Consider the following 17403-nt stretch of genomic DNA (forward strand, 5'->3'; position numbering starts at 1 on the left):
CATGTGCAAACAGCAAACAATTTTTTTTCAGCCATTTGGTTATAGAAGCTACAGGGAAAACAACTTTAAAACCATAAAATTCTTTTTCTCATACTCCAAAATAGGGGGTAGGAGAAGGCTCTAGCTGTGCTCTTCAAACATATGAGGGAGAGGATGGATTCTCCCGATTCCTCAGCCACTCTGTTTAGAATCTTCTAAAATGATCATTAATCATTCTAAGACCTAAAACTAGTCAAATCAGATACTTCATAATACTGAATAACTGAGCCCTTAAGAAATGGTACATTCTCTCTTGCACTCATCAACCTATGCAAGCCCCTCTCCCCCGTCCCCTCCATATTGCTGTGCCTTTGCCTGTCCCCCATCTCCTAGGGGACACTACGATTTGGAATCAGCAGAATGGTGTTTTGTGGGGTAGGGGTTCCTGTCCACTCTAGGTTACCCCCCTGCCCCCATCCCCAGCCAGGTCCCATCCCATCAGTCTGGTAGGCATGAGCCGGCTCAGCCTACCAGTGAGGACCTCCCTATTGGAAGGGGGTGGGGACCCCCAGAGAGGAGAAAACCATCCTCTCCCACCCTCCAGCCTGACACCAGAGTGTGTGGGACGCAGGCGGCCCCCACCCCGACAGGCAGGACCCAGTCCCCCGTCCCCTGTCTTCCCTTCCCTCCCGGGCCCTCCATGGTTTCAGCACCCCCATCTTTCCCCAGCCCCACTGGCAGAAGCAGCTTTGAGTAACTGTACACAGTTTTTCTCTCTGTTGGAGAAAACAAATTTGTTGGAGTTTCACTTGTTTAATGGTCCGGGCTTATTTTGGAAAAAAAATTCTGACCTTTGTTATAATACATTTAATGAAAACCCAAAAAAAAAAAAAAAGAAATGGTACATTCTTTTAAAAAGTTTTTAATGTATTTTAAAATGAGGCTTGTTTTTTAGTATTTTTATTTAAACCACTGAATTTTAGAGTAGAAAGGCCTTAGAACTCATTTAACCCAACCCCTTCAGCATTACATTATAGCATGAACTTTACATTCAAATAGTATGAAAATAGAAAAATGGATAAATACATAGAATGATCATAACAACATCATTTTATAATTGGTCTTTATAAACAAACTTGCCTACAATGTTTTGGAAACTATATACACCTTCTAAAAAAAATAAAGTGTCTTGTGCAATCCAAAAAAGAAAAAAATTATTGAGTGATTAATCAGGAAAGAAAATCCTTTGAATTTAAAAGAAATTTATCTGTTGATTTAACTATAGACTATTGGTGGAATGTCTGGCAAAGTAACAAAATACACTATTCTGAGATGGGATCTGGTAACATTAACAAGTGGTCTAAGGTCTGGATGGTCTTAGCTGAGCGATCCTACACTGCCACCTGGAGAGAAATCACCAAAAGATGTATAATTTATCTTAGGCTTTTGGCATCTAACATTAGTGCTTTTGGCTTTTTTTTTTTGGTCATCCTAGTTTAATTTCTATTTTTTCTAATCAAACTCTGCTTCATAAAATCTAAAATCTCCAACAACAAAACAGGCAACTCTATATATTCCTTTCAGCCTGCTGGAAGAAAGTACTGAGAAACAAGGACTAGGTTAAACCTAGGAAAGGCACCCTATTGTGACACAGCTCATCTCTAGAAACCTACAATGTTCCTAGAGTGGCCCCATCAGCCTAGTGAGACAGGAAACATGGTCATCTCCTCCAACACAAGGATTTACAGGGGTGAAGACTGGATAACATCATTTGACATTCAGTACATCAGTAGGCAACCCCATCCCTATTTTAGAGATGAGGAAATAGGAGAACTGGAAGGTTTTTAGGATTTTCCTAAAAAGTTAAATAGCAAATTGGTGACAAGGCCCAATTACAGTGTGTACGTTTCTGAACACTCAATCCAGCATCGCTGCAAACAGTGAAATAGTTACCTTTAAAGGCAACTTTCTTTGAAGCTACCACAGTGGGTACCAACGACTACACTTGGTAACACTTTGCCACATAGATCAAGTCCTCATTGTGAATGTGAAGTTAAAAGACATTCAGATAAAAATGAATCTAAAAACAACCACAAAAAAAATTTCAGGTATAAACTCCCTATACAATGTTTCCACTGATTATTCTCAAGCTGACCACCCAGAACCAGTTCTGAAGTCTCTCCTCCTTACAGGGTTCTCTCTTCCAATGATGCCAAGCCAAAGACACCAGGAGTCCAGGAACCAAGCTTTTGGGGACTCCATTAAGAAGCTAGTGAGGGCTTCTGCATTAGAGCACTTTAGTATTCCCTATATAAGAGGCAGCTGCATGAGAGACAGTATGTAGCAGTGCATAGAGAGCCCACCTGGAAAATGGGAAGATCTGGGTTCAAGTCTTGCCTTTGACATTCTGGTTATGTGACCTTGGACAAGTCACTGCTCCAAATCAATTCTCCAAGTTGCAAAGCAGTTGCTGACCTGCCTTGATAGACCAACATCCCTTGGCTGGGGGCTACCTGTACCAATGAAATCATAGGTCCATCCCATCCCCTACCATTGTACAAGATATTGCCACCAGCTAAAAGCTGAGCCATATCACAGTCATCTGTCACAGAAGAAATCTGATCTTAATTCTCCTTTTCCCCCTACACAGTGCTACAAAATGGCAGCCAAAGATATGTTCTTTATACATTTGGTATCCAAGAGCACTTAAATAGTAAGAAGAGATGTTCTGACTGCAAACTTTGTACTTCCAGGTAACAGGTGAATTGCATCTGAGGGATCTAAATGAACGCTCTTGCGGGGACATTTTTGATCCGTTGCCTGCACCTCAAGATTTGTGATGAGTCAAGCACTGAAAAGCAGAAAGCATTACTGTTGCTGAAAATAGCATCCTTGTGGTAGCGATGTCTGAGGCCATCTGTTCACTGTCACAAGTCCAATTTTTTTAATTGTTCATATGTCACAAAGAACTGTAATAGTCAGTTAAGGCCAAAAATAATTCTATCTTGATTCCAATAAAGAAACCCAATCCATGAAAGTGAACATGTTAATTAACCAGATAGTACCTACCAGTAGTTATTCCTAGGTATAGAGAGAGTAAAGGCCCAGGGTAAATGCTGTGGCCTGAGGGACACCAAAAGTGCTTCCTTTTCCAAAAATCTCTCTTCCATAGGCCTGCCTTGGTGCCACCCCCTATTCCTACTTGTGTCGGAAGCAGTTCCAAAGAGCACCAGTTAAACCATATGCTACCTGGAAGCAGGCTCCTGGCTTTTCTCAACATCACATTAGTGCCAATGAGCTTATGAGATTAGTTAACAGACATGCTACATTCTGAGTAATGAGATACAGGATGAGGGAGTTTCAGAGAGGGAGAACTTGGCATCTGAAAACCCTGGAGAGGGGTGGGGCAGCATAAGGGGAAGAGGCCCAGGCTGCTGGGATGGGCACTGAGGAAGAAAAGGGTGGGTTAAGAGAGAAGAATAGAATACAAAGCTATTTTCCTTCTTCACAATTTGGTCTGGATTCAGTCCTAGGCAGGAGGCATTCAATTATTTTCTCCCTTCTGTGAAAACATGAATGTTAGCTATAACATTCTCAACTTCTAAAACATATCAGCTAAAATTAGGCTGTCATGTGGTATCATCATTAACTCCATTAATACACTATCCATTGATACATCCGGGCTTCACGCTGTCTGAAATGGTAATTCCAAACTTCTAAAGGAACTCAGATATACATACTCCTTGTTTTTAAAAAAAAAAGGATTCTAATACAAAAGTTTCTTACAATCATAAGCAAAGGGGTTTTTAAAATCACTCCCACTCTATTTTAAAATAGCAACAATCAAGTGATGATTGCAACATAAACTAAATTCAAGAACCAAGTACCCCTCTAGTGCCAAACATATGTGTCAAAATATGAATTTTTAAATTAGTGAAATCTCCTCCCACTAAATTTATCAAAATAAATCAGACTAATGGTGAGTTGTGTGGGGTTTCAGTGTAAATTCACTCACGTCTAAGAGCTGAAAATACACAATGAAATGGAATGCAGTAGGCTCAATCACTTTTTTCTGTAATCTTTTGGTTTTAGTGCCTGGCATAGGGTAGTCCTTTAATAAATGCTTGATGAATTGAACTCATTACATTTGTATGGGAATTAGCTGCCAATGGGTAAATTCTTGAGCATGTTAATTTCAGACAAACTTCTCTATTAGACTGTGACTAACAGACTTGTTATTTAGGTAAAAATCTTTCCAATAAATCTATCAATTCAATAAAGAAATATCAGTCATGCTTCATGTTTGACAAAATCAACATAACTAGTTAAGTAAGCTACTTAATTGAATTAGTAATTCAATTGACTCAATTAGTTCAACTAATACACAATGAATTGGTAAGCTGTGTGAAAACAGGAGTTCCGACCTTCTGACAAAGGGAAGAAGTGGCATATTATTATTATATGTGACATTTTTAATGTGAGTGGGGTGGATAAAAAATTAAAGATATAGATTCAGAGCCAGAAGGGCGCTCAGAGACCATCTACTCTATGCCTTCTCATTTTACTAGATAAATAAAATGACTTGCCCAAGATCACACAAGTAGTAAAGGGAAGAGTCAGATTCAAACCTAGGTCTTCTGATTTCCAATGTGGTATTCTTTTCATTATTCCATCTTCAGGCTTACTCGAATTTTCTATACGCTTGGTGTAAATTCAAAGTCTAGTACTAAGAATTACGTCACTTTTTCCTGTACTCATGTCTCAAAAGAACAAAATCTTTGGAGAGAGAATTTTTAAATTCCTCCAAAAAAGAAAAAAGAGACACAAAACCAGTATTTTATGTATGAAAATGCAGTGGATCATAGCTGAAAGGCAACTTTCAAAGAATATGATTAACAAACAACAGCTCTGTTCTTTAGAATCACAGTGGAAAATAAGCCCTGAGTGCCAAGACTATAATTCATGATCATTACAACTTCAAAAATAGCATTCTTACAATTATATTTTTTCACACTCGACGAAAGAGGAAAGGATACAATAATATTCCAAGGACCGAGCCTCAACCAATTTGGCCAAAACCCTTTATACAAAGCAAAAAATCCTTCATGCTTCCATGTCTGTTGGGGAAGAAAGAGATATTGTTTGAATGGTGAAGCAATCAAAAGCAATATCAATTGCTCGCATATCCTATTTATTTACCGTGAAAATTGTCTCTAGGGAGACTTTTTTTTTGAGACCCATCCTTTTAGGAGAAATCCAGTCTTTCTTGCATGGGTTGATGTAAGACTGATGGTCTATCCCACAGCCCAGTGTTATGTTCATAGCAGGTCCCAAGTAACTTAGTTTGAATCAAACCCACAGTCTTTTTTGATTTTTGTTTTTTGGTTGATTGATTTCCCTGTTGAGTTACTTGAGACCTTAGGCTAGAAGAGTGAGAAAGTCTTATAAAATGCTGCCATTTTCATAGGCTAACAAAAAGTGGTCATGGATGAAGAAGACCTGCACCCTTCTCCCTAACTTCAGATTTTTTTAAACCTGTCTCAGGAATGTAGAAACAGAACATTAGCTCAAGGATTAAAATGAAAGGGAACTACTTACTCAGAGTCTGCCTTTCAAGGACATTCTGTCCATTTCTCCACTTAGAATTCCAGGCACAACAGGGTTCTGCTCTGTTCACATAAAGCCATTTCCTCATTATTTACAGCAGAGCAGGGATAGAAAAACAATAAACTTTGCTTTCCTGTCACTTTCATAGATTCCAGATTTGGACAAGTTGGCTACAGTGAATAAAATCTTGTGAATTCTATTACCTTAGATCTTTTGAATATTACTCTACTTTGTTTGATTTTTATTGGCAATACCCTTTGCTTTTAATAGACATATATTCTGGTTGATCTTTCAAAAGAAATATCAGTGGGGGCTCATGAACTGTAATTTTCAGCAGATGCTAACCTAAAGTATGCCTTGACCTCAATTTACCTGAGAAATAAGCCTTTCAGAAGGTGAAACGAAAGTAAATGTACTAGAGAGGATTCTCAATACTACATAGACACACATAGCTTCCAAATTTATTCCTAGAAATTAATCCTTACCTGTAACAAGCAATCCAGGGTGCTTTTGTAACCAGAATGTGTTCCATCTCGTAAGGCTCTCTGATTCATCATACGTGTTCTCACGACATCAATAGGATTTGAAGCAAGAGCTCCAGCTAAACCACAGGTGAAGCTTGATCTAGTAAGAAAGAGAGACAGCTTTTGATACCTGAACTAAATACTGCCATCAACTATTAGGTAATAAGCCCTTCCTTCATTATATTAGACTTCTGTAGACGGAGCAAAGGTGTACAGGGGTGAGGAACCTGCGGCCTCAAGGCCACATGTGTCCCTCTAGGTCCTCAAGTGCCCTTTGACTGAATCCAAAGGGCCACAGGTTCCAGTTTGGATTCAAAGGGCCGCACTTGAGGACCTAGAGGGCCATATGTGGCCTCGAGACTGCAGGTGCCCCACCCCTGAGTAATGGTCAGGCTATGACTTATCAGGTCCAGGTCCTTTCAGGTGCTACAACTGCTTCATCACCAAGAGTTATAGCACTAGCTTTGAATATCAGACAAATTCAGAAGACTTATTAGTAATAAAAGAGAATCAGAAATTAACAAGACTAAAATCCATTCCCCAGGAGGTAAGAACTCTAAATATATTAACAAACAGTTCCCAAAAGAATTGCAAATTATTAACAACTATATGAAAGAATACTCCTAATCACTAATAAGGAGAAAAGCTGAAATCAAAACGACTGTCAGGATTCACTTCATACCTAGTAAACTGGCGAAGATGACAAGATAGAAATGGTCAGTGATGGAGGGGTTATAAAAAGACAGGCCACACTAATACATTTTTGGTGGAGCTGTGAAGTAGTATGACCATTTGGGAAAGCAATTTGGAATTAGGAATAGAAAGTGGCTACATGTCAATACCCTTTGACCCAAAGATTCCACATGTAGGCAGGCAAACATGCATGGAGGTCGTTGACAAGAAAGTCTCTATATATATCAAAATATTTATTAACAATAATTTTGTAAAATAAAAAAACTAGGAACAGAGTAGATGCCCGTCAGTTGAGGAATGGATAAATAAACTATATTACAAGAAAGTAATAGAACATTACTGTACTGTAAGAAAGGATAAATATGATGAATACAGAGCAGCATGAGAAGATATAAAAACCAATGCAAAGTCAGGGAAGCAGAACCAAGAAAGCAATATGTATAATGACTACGACAGTATGAATGGAAAGAACAAAAATGAGAGAAATTGAATGCCGTGAAATTATAATGACCAAAATTGGCTCCAAAAAATAACCATGAGAAAATAACTCCCTCCAGTTCTTTTCAGAGTTGGGGGGATTATTGGGGTGGAACACTGCACATAGCATCAAACCACCTCAATATTTTGGTCAGTTTTGCAGAACACTTTTTCTTCCTCTTTTTTATTCTTTACCATAATGGATGTTTCTCTGGGAGAGGGTGAGGGGAAGGATGGGGTGGGAAATGTAATATAAAAACAAGATATGGATAAAAATTTGTTTTCACAAGAATCATGAAACCATAGGAAGGAACCTTCTTCCTTAAACCTCACTTATCCAACCACTTCCAAATCAATGCCATCTGCCCAGTTCTGGGAGAATGGGGGTCTATGTTGTTAATAATAATTAAGCTACATAGGGACTGGGCCTGAGCCAAGGATTTCATTGACTTGAGTTTCTCACCCTAGATGAGAAAACTCTAACAATTCAGGTTGGCACCTTCTCTGTAAATTATGGTCTTAGAGACTTGCCTTATGCACTGAGAGGTTAAGTGGATCTCTGCAGAGTCACACAGCCAGTAGGAGTCAGGAAGGACTGGAACCTAGATCTTCCTGATTCCAAGCCCAGGTCTCCGGGCATACAATATTTCTCTAAAATTCACAAGGTGTTTTATATATGATACCATGTTTGAGCCTTATAACAATACTGTGAGGTAGGTACTACAGGTGTCAACACTGTTTTACAGATGAGAAAACCAAACCTTGGAGGGGCTTAATGACTTGAACAGCGTCACATAGCTGGTGTCAATAGCAACAGTCAGACCCACAGCTTTCTGACTCCCGGGCCAGTATCACCATGTAAAGCTACAGCTCAAATGCAATTTTTCTTAAAGAGAAAGTTGCTCTTTAAGGAAGAACACTCTACAGTCCCCTCGTTTTTATATTGTGATGGTCCAATCATAACCAATAAGAAACATTGAAAAGATCAATATGTGAAGGAATCATTTTAACAGCTACTCTATCTTTTCTCACATTTGCTCAGGTTAAGATACAGTACTAAAAATTGGAGGAAAAATAGCAAAAACGAAAAAACAAAATAAAAGTTATAAACAACAAAATAAAGCCCATAAAAGAGATGTCAAACATCAGATATAGAGCTGACAGTATTTTACTTCATTCTCCTTGGTAACAGCATAAAGGATCTGAATCCTCTTCAACTGAGATACCACTTCTCTGACTTTAAAATCATTTCCCCTTCCTTTCTCTGAGCCCATTCAGAGGCTCTCACACTGCTCAGAAGTTGTGGAACTGAGAGCTCAAAGACAGTCTTTTAGTAATGAACAGCAAGTATTAGCCCTTACTTTATATAGGCTAGACTCCTCTTTGTGGAACCCTGCATGAATCTGACCTTCTGAGCTAAAACAACCCTGCAGACACTAGGAATGGGTCTTCTTCTACTGCAACTATGCAGAGCTACTCCTTGTCATCATGTCTATTCTTCACTGATTTACTGTTCTTTTTCCTCCCCTAATAGATACCATTTTTTTCCATTAAAAACAAAATCTAATCATCTGTTGGAAGTCTTAAATGCTGCAGTTAGCTTAGGGCACACTTTTTTTTGACATTCTAAGAAATTAGGAAGGCTTGGTTTTGAAAGCAAACCTCAACATCTTGTCCAAAATTGAAGAACTTTAAAAAGAGACACATGGTAAACAGACTGTTGACATCTGGAAGTTCTTATACATGTGTGTGATATCTCTTTTTATTGTAATGATACCAATTAAACTTTATTTTTTTTAATAAGATGAACTGATAGTACATGTCTTAGTGATTTGAAAACTCTATTTAATTGCTTTTATACATATTTTTACATGTATTATCCATAACAACTTCCTTATGTATGTGACCAAATTAAATTTCCATGTGTGTATTGAGAGGCAGTAGATAGAGAGCTAGCTTCAATGTCATGAAGACCTGGATTCAAGTCCTACTTCTATCCTGGCTGTGTGAACCTAGGCAAGTCACTTAACCTCTCAATACCTCTAAGCAATTAAGACTCTAAGTTTCAAAGCAGGTTTCAATCTGCCTTGGAGAGAGGCATACCCTATATCTCTGAAATCACCGGTCTGCTACCTAGGAACTAAACAAACAAACAAAAAAAAAGCATGTATTAAATCTCAATTTAATCCTCAAACACACTAAAAATATTTTTTTAAAAGATATTGCATGGACATACAGAAAGTGTGTATAGACAGTATCTCCCATCAGACCAGACAGGATGAGATGCTTCTTGGTGATATCATAGACTGGTAATTCCACTCCAACAACAATGGCGGCTCTCTGGGCAGTAAGGGACACCCCCTGAATAAAAAAATGAATAAAATATAGCAAATTCAAGTTAATCTTATCCAATACACTGTGTAATTTTGCAAATGGCATTATATACAAACTAAAGAATGTTGGTATCTTTTTCCCAAGAAGAGACTAGCCAACAGATACTACACTTCCAAGAGACAAAGCCTACACCAGAACTCGCCAAATAACATATCCATCATCAGAGAGCTAAAAAGCAGCCTCCAAAAACTGGAAAACCCAAGTATAGGATGTCAGTACAAAACTGGGACTATCTTGGAATGGGCCTAATTTACTGTGACAATCATAAGTCATTCACAATGCTAATTCAACCCACATAGGAAGTATTCATTATTACTTAGCAACTCTTGAAGTCAATTATTCACAAAATGCTTTCAAATTACAAATCGGTTACTCCTTATTATAGCTCTACTTTACAAATGGGAAAATTAAGGAAGAGATCAATATGGAAAGGAATCATTTTAATAGCCACTTTTCCTTTTCTCATACTTGCTCAGGTTAAAATACAGAACTGAAAATTGGAGGGAAAACAAAAAAAAAGAAAATTTATAAATGACAAAATAGGAACATAATACAGGGTATCCCTAAAGTCTGGACGCATAGGCAAAAATGCATATTTTGGAATATTTGGAATATTAACAGACCTTAGCCCCCTTGACTTCTTTTTCTGGGGTATGCTTTAGGAGAAGGTGTACTCAGTGAAAATCACAGATGCAACCCACTTGATTGAACGCATAAAGAGTCAATGTGCTAAAATTGACAGCAATGTGGAGTTATGGCATCGAGTTCACGTGAATCTTGCAAAGCACATCAACCTTTGCATCACAAATGATGGACATCATATTGAAGATGTTATTTGTTAATATTCCAATTAAATAAAATGTTGTTGAAAATTTCATTTCTTGAAAATATGCATTTCTGCCTATGTGTCCAGACTTTAGGAACACTCTGTAGAATAAAACCTACCTCATAGTGCTATCATAAAGAAAGCACTTTGTAAACCTTAAGGGATATAGAAATGTAGGTTGTTACTATTATCATGGTTAGGGATAGAGAGAGGAATAGGAGCCAGACCTGTGATTTCACTGGTATAGGGAGCTACCTGATGAAAAAACATCCTCTCTTACTAAAAATCAGAACCTTCTCTTTCATTTACCCTCTTGGAGAAATACTGTGTGTCAGAGGCTAGAGGTAAGCCCCGAGGCTGGCTCTCTACCCACCAAGCCACTGCTGCTTTTCCTCAGCATCATTATCACCAAATATAACATGATTTAAATACTTGCCTTCCAAAGTCCTCTTGTTCCCTCTTGCTGGTAGATGTTGATGAAGTTCCCTATCATTCCTCCTTGGATCACATTGCTTTGCGCCTGCATTCTTATCTAAGGATTATTTTTAAGATCCAAGTTAGAAGAAACGAGTGTGTTTTCCTCCAAACACATACATCTGAAGACTATCAATTAATAATAAGTAATAGGAAAAGGAAAGTACAACACAAATAATATCCCAAAATTCTCATTAAAAATATCTCCCACCCAAGTTAATTTAGAGCAGGGAGTATGCCTTAGACACCAATGACTATATAATAATTATAATAATATAATCATTATATATCATATAATAACATAATAATCTGGTATGCAGAAGACATCTAATAAATGTTTGTTGACCCACTGATGCACTGAAAATAATGCCCATAATTATAAATATCAAGATTTAAAAATCACAGAATTTTTGAGATGGCTGAGAGATAATAACAATGATATGATGATGAATATTTATACAGTGCTTACTGTGTGCCAGACACTGTGCTAAAAGCTTTGGAATTATGGTCTCATTCGATCCTCACAATAACCCTGTGAGGTAAGGTGCTGCTATTGTCCTCATTTTACAAATGAAGAAACTGAGGCAAACAGAAGCTAAGTGACTCACATACAGGGTCACATAGCTTGTAAATGTCTGATGTCAAACTCGAACTCGGGTCTCCCTGACTCCAGGGCCAGAATTCTATGAGCTGTGGCACCACCTGGCTGTCCCAGATAGAAAATCTGATAACAGAAATAAAGGAAATCTTTTGATACATCAGTAATACAAAAATTAACATTGTTTTCCTAGCAGTGACAAGGAAGTGATGGCAACTTAGCAGATCTTAGCAGACTGAGTCACTGGTTCCGGGGGTGCCATCTACATCTACCCTGTGTCTATGACCTCGCAGTGCACTTAAGACAGGGTTAAGCATGTGCTGGTGTCCAGCCTGGCTCTTGAATTAATTACTACAAGCCTGAGCCTCTACTATTTTCAAACCCTGAACTGAAAGGTATGCAAAGAGGGTAACATGGGACTCTTGCACGCTGACCTTTATACCATAACCTCGCTTGAACTTATCAGTGAGCTTCTCAGGTGACAGAGAGTTCGCACAGCTAAGATTCCAATATAAAGATTGCTTAACTCAACCTTGGGCATATTTTTTTTAGAATGAGCAGGATTTCTCTTCAATACCACAGTGTCTTTCTTACAAAGCACGGGCACTTGTTAAATATTAATGAACTGAATAAAATACTCTGTTAGCCTGATTTTCTCAGGAGCAAATGATTTGCTCCTAATTTGGACAGGGAATCATCATCATCATCATCATCTTAACTTTCTAAAAGATCTCTCGAGCTTCAGCAACGGCCTTATCCCTAAGCATTAAGATATCTTCTCAAGCTTCTTACTCAAAATAAGGGGAGGCCATAGCAAAGTAAAAATTCAAGTCACTTTTCCAGGAGAACAGTACTTACCTGGAGCTAAAAAATGTGTTCTTTATTTGAAAGTAAAAAAGCACCTGGCCTAGACTTAGAAGCTATGGTTTTCAAGAAAAGACATTCTGCCTCGAGTTTTCACTCTCTTAACTTCCTCAGATAGCAGCAGAGTCTACTAGTGTCATGCATGCTTCCTGCTCTCTGAAGACTCCCCATGTTTTCCTGCCTCCAGGCCTTTAAGGCTCATACTATTCTCTATGTGGAATTCCCTTCCCAATCCCTGCTTCCATTTACTCAATTTTGACCCCATCAGGGTCCAGTTCAAATTTTATCTCTATCATGAAGCCTCCTCCGATAGTCTCAGGCAGAATCAAGCTCTCTCTTCTCAGAATTTCCCTAGTACTTTGTATTCCTTTTATTACATGTTCATATTACCCCTGGCAGGCTTCTGATTCCTTTTTAAATTACTGGACCTTGAAAGTGAGTCTTCACTACTCGTGACTTGTTATTTATAGCCATCGTCATGATCTGATAATGTGGTTATGGGATTTAACTGTATAGGGAAGGGCCTGTCATATGCATGCATCTTTTATTTACGCACATACTAGACTGGAAATTTCACAAGGGCAAAGAATGCATTATTCTCTGTTGTATCCCCTGTAAACACTTGGCACATTGCCTTGCACAGAACAGGTGATCAGTAGAAAATTATTGAATGATTAGTCATTTTTTAAGCCCTAGAAACAGGATTAACAAATACCAGGTAATTATGTTCCAAAACAGCTAAAATTCCTTAATTAATTAGACAAATCTTAGTTTATTTATCCCTTTAGTTTGTGATTGGCAACTCTTTTTCTGAGATGATCACTACCAATCCTCTACAATCTCTAATCATGAAAGTAACTTTAAAGGGGGAAAGAACCCCTAGTTTTCCCACACATAATACAGGCATACGATAGAAAGTATGGGGGCAGCTAGGTGGCGCAGTGAGTAGAGCACCAGCCCTCGAGTCAGGAGGACCTGAGTTCAAATGCAACCTCAGACATTTGACACACTTACTAGCTGTGTGACCTTGGGCAAGTCACTTAACCCCAATTGCCCTGCCTTCCCCGCCCCCTGAAAAAATAAATAAATAAATAGATAAATAAATAGATAGATAGATAAGATAGAAAGTATGCTTCTTGAGGACAAGGGCTATCTTACTTTTGCTTTTTTATTCCCAATACCAAACACAATATCTGGTATACAGCAGACATCTAATAAATGCTTGTTGACCCACTGATGCAAATAATGCCCATAATTATAAATATCAAGGTTTAAAAATAATAGAATTTTTGAGATGGCTGAGAGATTTAGGGGTTTGCACAAAGCTGGGCCATGGCAGGGTCCGGACTAGAAACCAAATTTTCTTAATTATCACTAGGAAGAGATGTTTAGGAAGCAGAGTTTATATGCATCCTAGATTGGAGCAAAGCATACAATAGAACCATTTCTAATGAATAAAATAAGGTAAGTTTTCAATAAGAGTAATATTAACTGGGAATGAATAAAATTTGCTCTCCTTAATTCAAGTAAAGCTCAAAATACAAGTTCCCCTTTTTGATTCAGTACAATAATTATTTAATTAAGTGCCCACCAGGTAGGTACTGAACATTGTACTAGGTGCTGGAGGAAAGATATGATTTTACATAGGATATGGTCCATGCCCTCTCATGGAATTTATTAGCAAGTTGATGTGGCATATACACAAATAACTATGATATTAAAATAATACACTGTAAGTGGATAAGGAAAATAAAGGACCATGTAAGTTAAGTGTGGAGGATTCTGGAAGAATTCAGGAAGAAGGCAGCATCTGAGTTGGGCTTTAAAGGAAGATCCAGAATGCCAAGGGCACTCAGGTCACAGGAAACAGCAAGAATAAAGGCAGAGAGCCAGGAAATCCCAGGACATGTACAGGGGCACAGAGAGCAGCCCAGCTGGGCTGAAGCCTAGGGTATATTTTGGGATAAGGGTGGAAAGGGCATCATATGCTGGAGCCAGACTGCAGAGAGCCTTGAATGCCAAGGTTGAGTTTGAACTTTACTCAGTAGGCAATAGAGACGCCTCGAAAGGCTTTAAATAGAGGAGCCACATGACCATATTAGATTATGGATGTGAAAGATGGAGGGAAAAAGAGATAAGTGTGGAAGTAGGAAGATTGGTTAGACAGTTCCTTTGTATGTGTAGAAGAATCCAAAAAAATCCATAAAAATTAAATTCTCAATTGGCCTTTGTTTTAAGATGCTCTACTGCTTTTGACTTCTTATGGCAGCTAAAGCACTAAGTGAATTATTTCTACTATATACATAAAGTCAAGTAGCTTTTACCTGCTAAAATCCTGATAAATGGAAGTTTTTCTCAGGTGAAAGGAATGTAGATGAACCTACAACATACACAAAAGTTTTGTATAATAACTTACTTTCAAAACATCTGTTGGATTGGCAATGGATGAGGAAATAACTCCAGAAAGAATCCCACATACGACATTTAACAAGAGGGTTTCATCTATGAGCAAACAAAAGAACATCACTATTTTGTCTTGGATTTAAATAAGCTCTTCACAGGGAGAGCCGTAACTCAGTTTATGCAATGAGCATGCTTATTAAAGATGGAGGTCTCTGAATCTTAACGTCCTTATCTGTAAAATGGGGATCAAAGTAGCACCCACCTCATGGGATTGTGGTTCAAATGAGCTAATAATGTATATAAGGTGCCTTGCTATGTAAATGTCAGCTCTCGTCATTATTGAGAGGCTACATGGTGTGGCGGAAAAAGAGCTGGCCTCAGGGCCGAGAAGACCTGAATTCGAATCCCATCTCTGACACAGACTGATTGGAGGACTCTGGGAAACCAAGATTATAAATTGCAGAGAAAGTGCTTATCTGCATTGATAGAGGGAGTTTCCTCATCTTGAAGTTCCCTATACTTATGAAATCACAGATCCACTTTACCCTCATCCTCATCCTCATCTATGTACCTAGTATTTCCCTCCAATAGAATATAAACTCCTTAAGGGCAGGGACTCTTGTTTCATGTTTGTATCATCAGTGTCTAGCACAGTACTGAACACATAGTAGGTACACAATAAACGCCTGCTAAATTGAACATAGAATTGAATATAGACAAACATTCTTGTCATTGTACAGATGAACTGAGAACAAAGTCACAGAGCCAACTAATCAACAAGCATTTATTTAGCACCTACTGTGTGCCAGGCTCTGTGTTAGACAATGGGGATGCAAAGACAGAAAATTAAGTCAACTGCTCCCAAGGGGCTTCTATTCTCTCTGATGATAGGGCTGAACTCAGAATTCCTAATTTTGACACATGGCTGGCCTGCTAGTTTATTCTGCTCCGCGGGAAAACAAGAAACAATTACTAGAATCATAAAATTTCCAAGCTGGAAAGGCTCTTAGTTATCATTTTGTCCAGGCCTTTCATCAGACAGATGAGGAAAATCACTAGAAATAGCTGCACAGATTTTTCCTCTCATTCCCTAAGCCCTTCCCATTTATCAAGGCTGTTCAAGTGCCAGCTGCATTTTAGCTGGAAGAAGAGTTCCTGGGAAAGTGTTTGTTTAACAGCAGATAACCTGGTATGGCCTTGTTCAGAGAAAAGCCCCAGAGTCCACTGGTAAAAAACAGAAATGAATGAATCTAAGTAAAATCAAAAACCCACAATCCCTTTTTTTCTGTATAGTTTTGCTTCATTGTTATGGAGTTTTTTTATTTGTTAATTTTTTGTTTGTCCTTGGCTTGTGCTGCTGATGCTCTCTCTCTGTCTCCTCTCTCTCTCCTTTCCTCCCTCCCCTCCCTCCCTCCTTCTCTCTCTGTCTCTCTGTCTCTCTCTGTCTGTCTCTCTGTCTCTGTCTCTGTCTCTGTCTCTCTCTCTCTCTCTCTGTCTCTCTGTCTCTCTTTCTCGCTCTCTCTCCCCCATCCTCTCGCATTGTTCACATATTTGAATGCTTTCACATGTTGTTGGAGGCTAAAAACAACTTGGGGTAATGTCCAAACTTCTTATTTGTCCAGTGTGGAAGAAATACGAGTATGGAAATGCCTAGGCAGCTAGGTGGTTCAGGAGATAGAGTACTGAGTTCATATTCAGCTTCAGACACTTAGCTGTGAGACCTTGGGCAAGCTGTTTAACCTGCCTCAGTTTTCTCCTCTGTAAAATGGGGATAATAATAGCACCAACCTCCCAGGGTTGTTGTGAGGACCAAATGAGACATTTCTAAAGAGCTCAAAGAAATTACATGACTTGCCCAAGATCATACAGGCCATCCAGGGAAGCAATTTAGAGTCTTGCAAGGTTAAATGATTTTCCCACAGTGACGTGGCTAGCATGTGGAATGGAACATAAACTCTGGTCTTCCTGACTCAAAGGCTCAGCCCCTAAACCACTAAACCATGTTACTTCTCAAAGCAAAACTTATCATAATATCATTTTAAAAATATTTATTTAAATCTTATTTAGAGTTGTCTTCGATAATATACATGTCAGAAATGAACAGAAGATAATCTGATACTAAATTGTAATGAAATCAAGAAGATGGACAATCAAGCTTCTGCCCACTAGGAAAGAAATTTAAGAAAAAGATGTCTCACTCACCCTCTGGTCGATCAGCAAATATTCTCTTCAAGCTCTGATAAACACCTATCTTTATTGTGCCATAAGAAGCCTGCCGTAACATGGCGGGGGCAATCCTGGTGGAGCCAGTGCACGAAAGAAATGTAAAAGAAGTAATGCCAATAAGAAATATAAAAACCATTTGAAATTACCCTAAAGTTTCACATGCACACATCAGGCACCTATCTTGGAAGGAGTCCATTAAAGAACATCTGAGATCTTTTCCAACTTGAGATGTTGCGAACTCTTTCCTATGAGATGGCACGGCATCAAGGCTGTAACACTAGACTTGGGAATAAGGAAGACCTGAATATATTTCCTACTTCGGACAGTTACTAGTTGTG

General features: G+C 38.5%; 1 protein-coding gene across 1 annotated transcript in view; it reads right to left on the minus strand.

Annotated features, from left to right (window-relative positions):
• Positions 1-885: 885 nt before the first annotated feature.
• The window catches only part of SLC25A30 (solute carrier family 25 member 30), a 34315-nt gene continuing 17797 nt past the window's right edge, over positions 886-17403 (minus strand). The window contains exons 5-11 of the mRNA XM_036755954.1: positions 17042-17136; positions 14853-14938; positions 10937-11032; positions 9517-9641; positions 6072-6210; positions 5016-5096; positions 886-2948 (exon numbers count right to left, since the gene is read on the minus strand). Of these exons, the coding sequence (XP_036611849.1) occupies positions 2907-2948; positions 5016-5096; positions 6072-6210; positions 9517-9641; positions 10937-11032; positions 14853-14938; positions 17042-17136 (664 nt within the window). The 3' untranslated portion in view covers positions 886-2906. The remainder of the gene's footprint in view (positions 2949-5015; positions 5097-6071; positions 6211-9516; positions 9642-10936; positions 11033-14852; positions 14939-17041; positions 17137-17403) is intronic.

The sequence above is a fragment of the Trichosurus vulpecula genome, chromosome 4 (assembly GCF_011100635.1).
Source record: "Trichosurus vulpecula isolate mTriVul1 chromosome 4, mTriVul1.pri, whole genome shotgun sequence".
Classification (NCBI taxonomy): Eukaryota; Metazoa; Chordata; class Mammalia; order Diprotodontia; family Phalangeridae; genus Trichosurus; species Trichosurus vulpecula.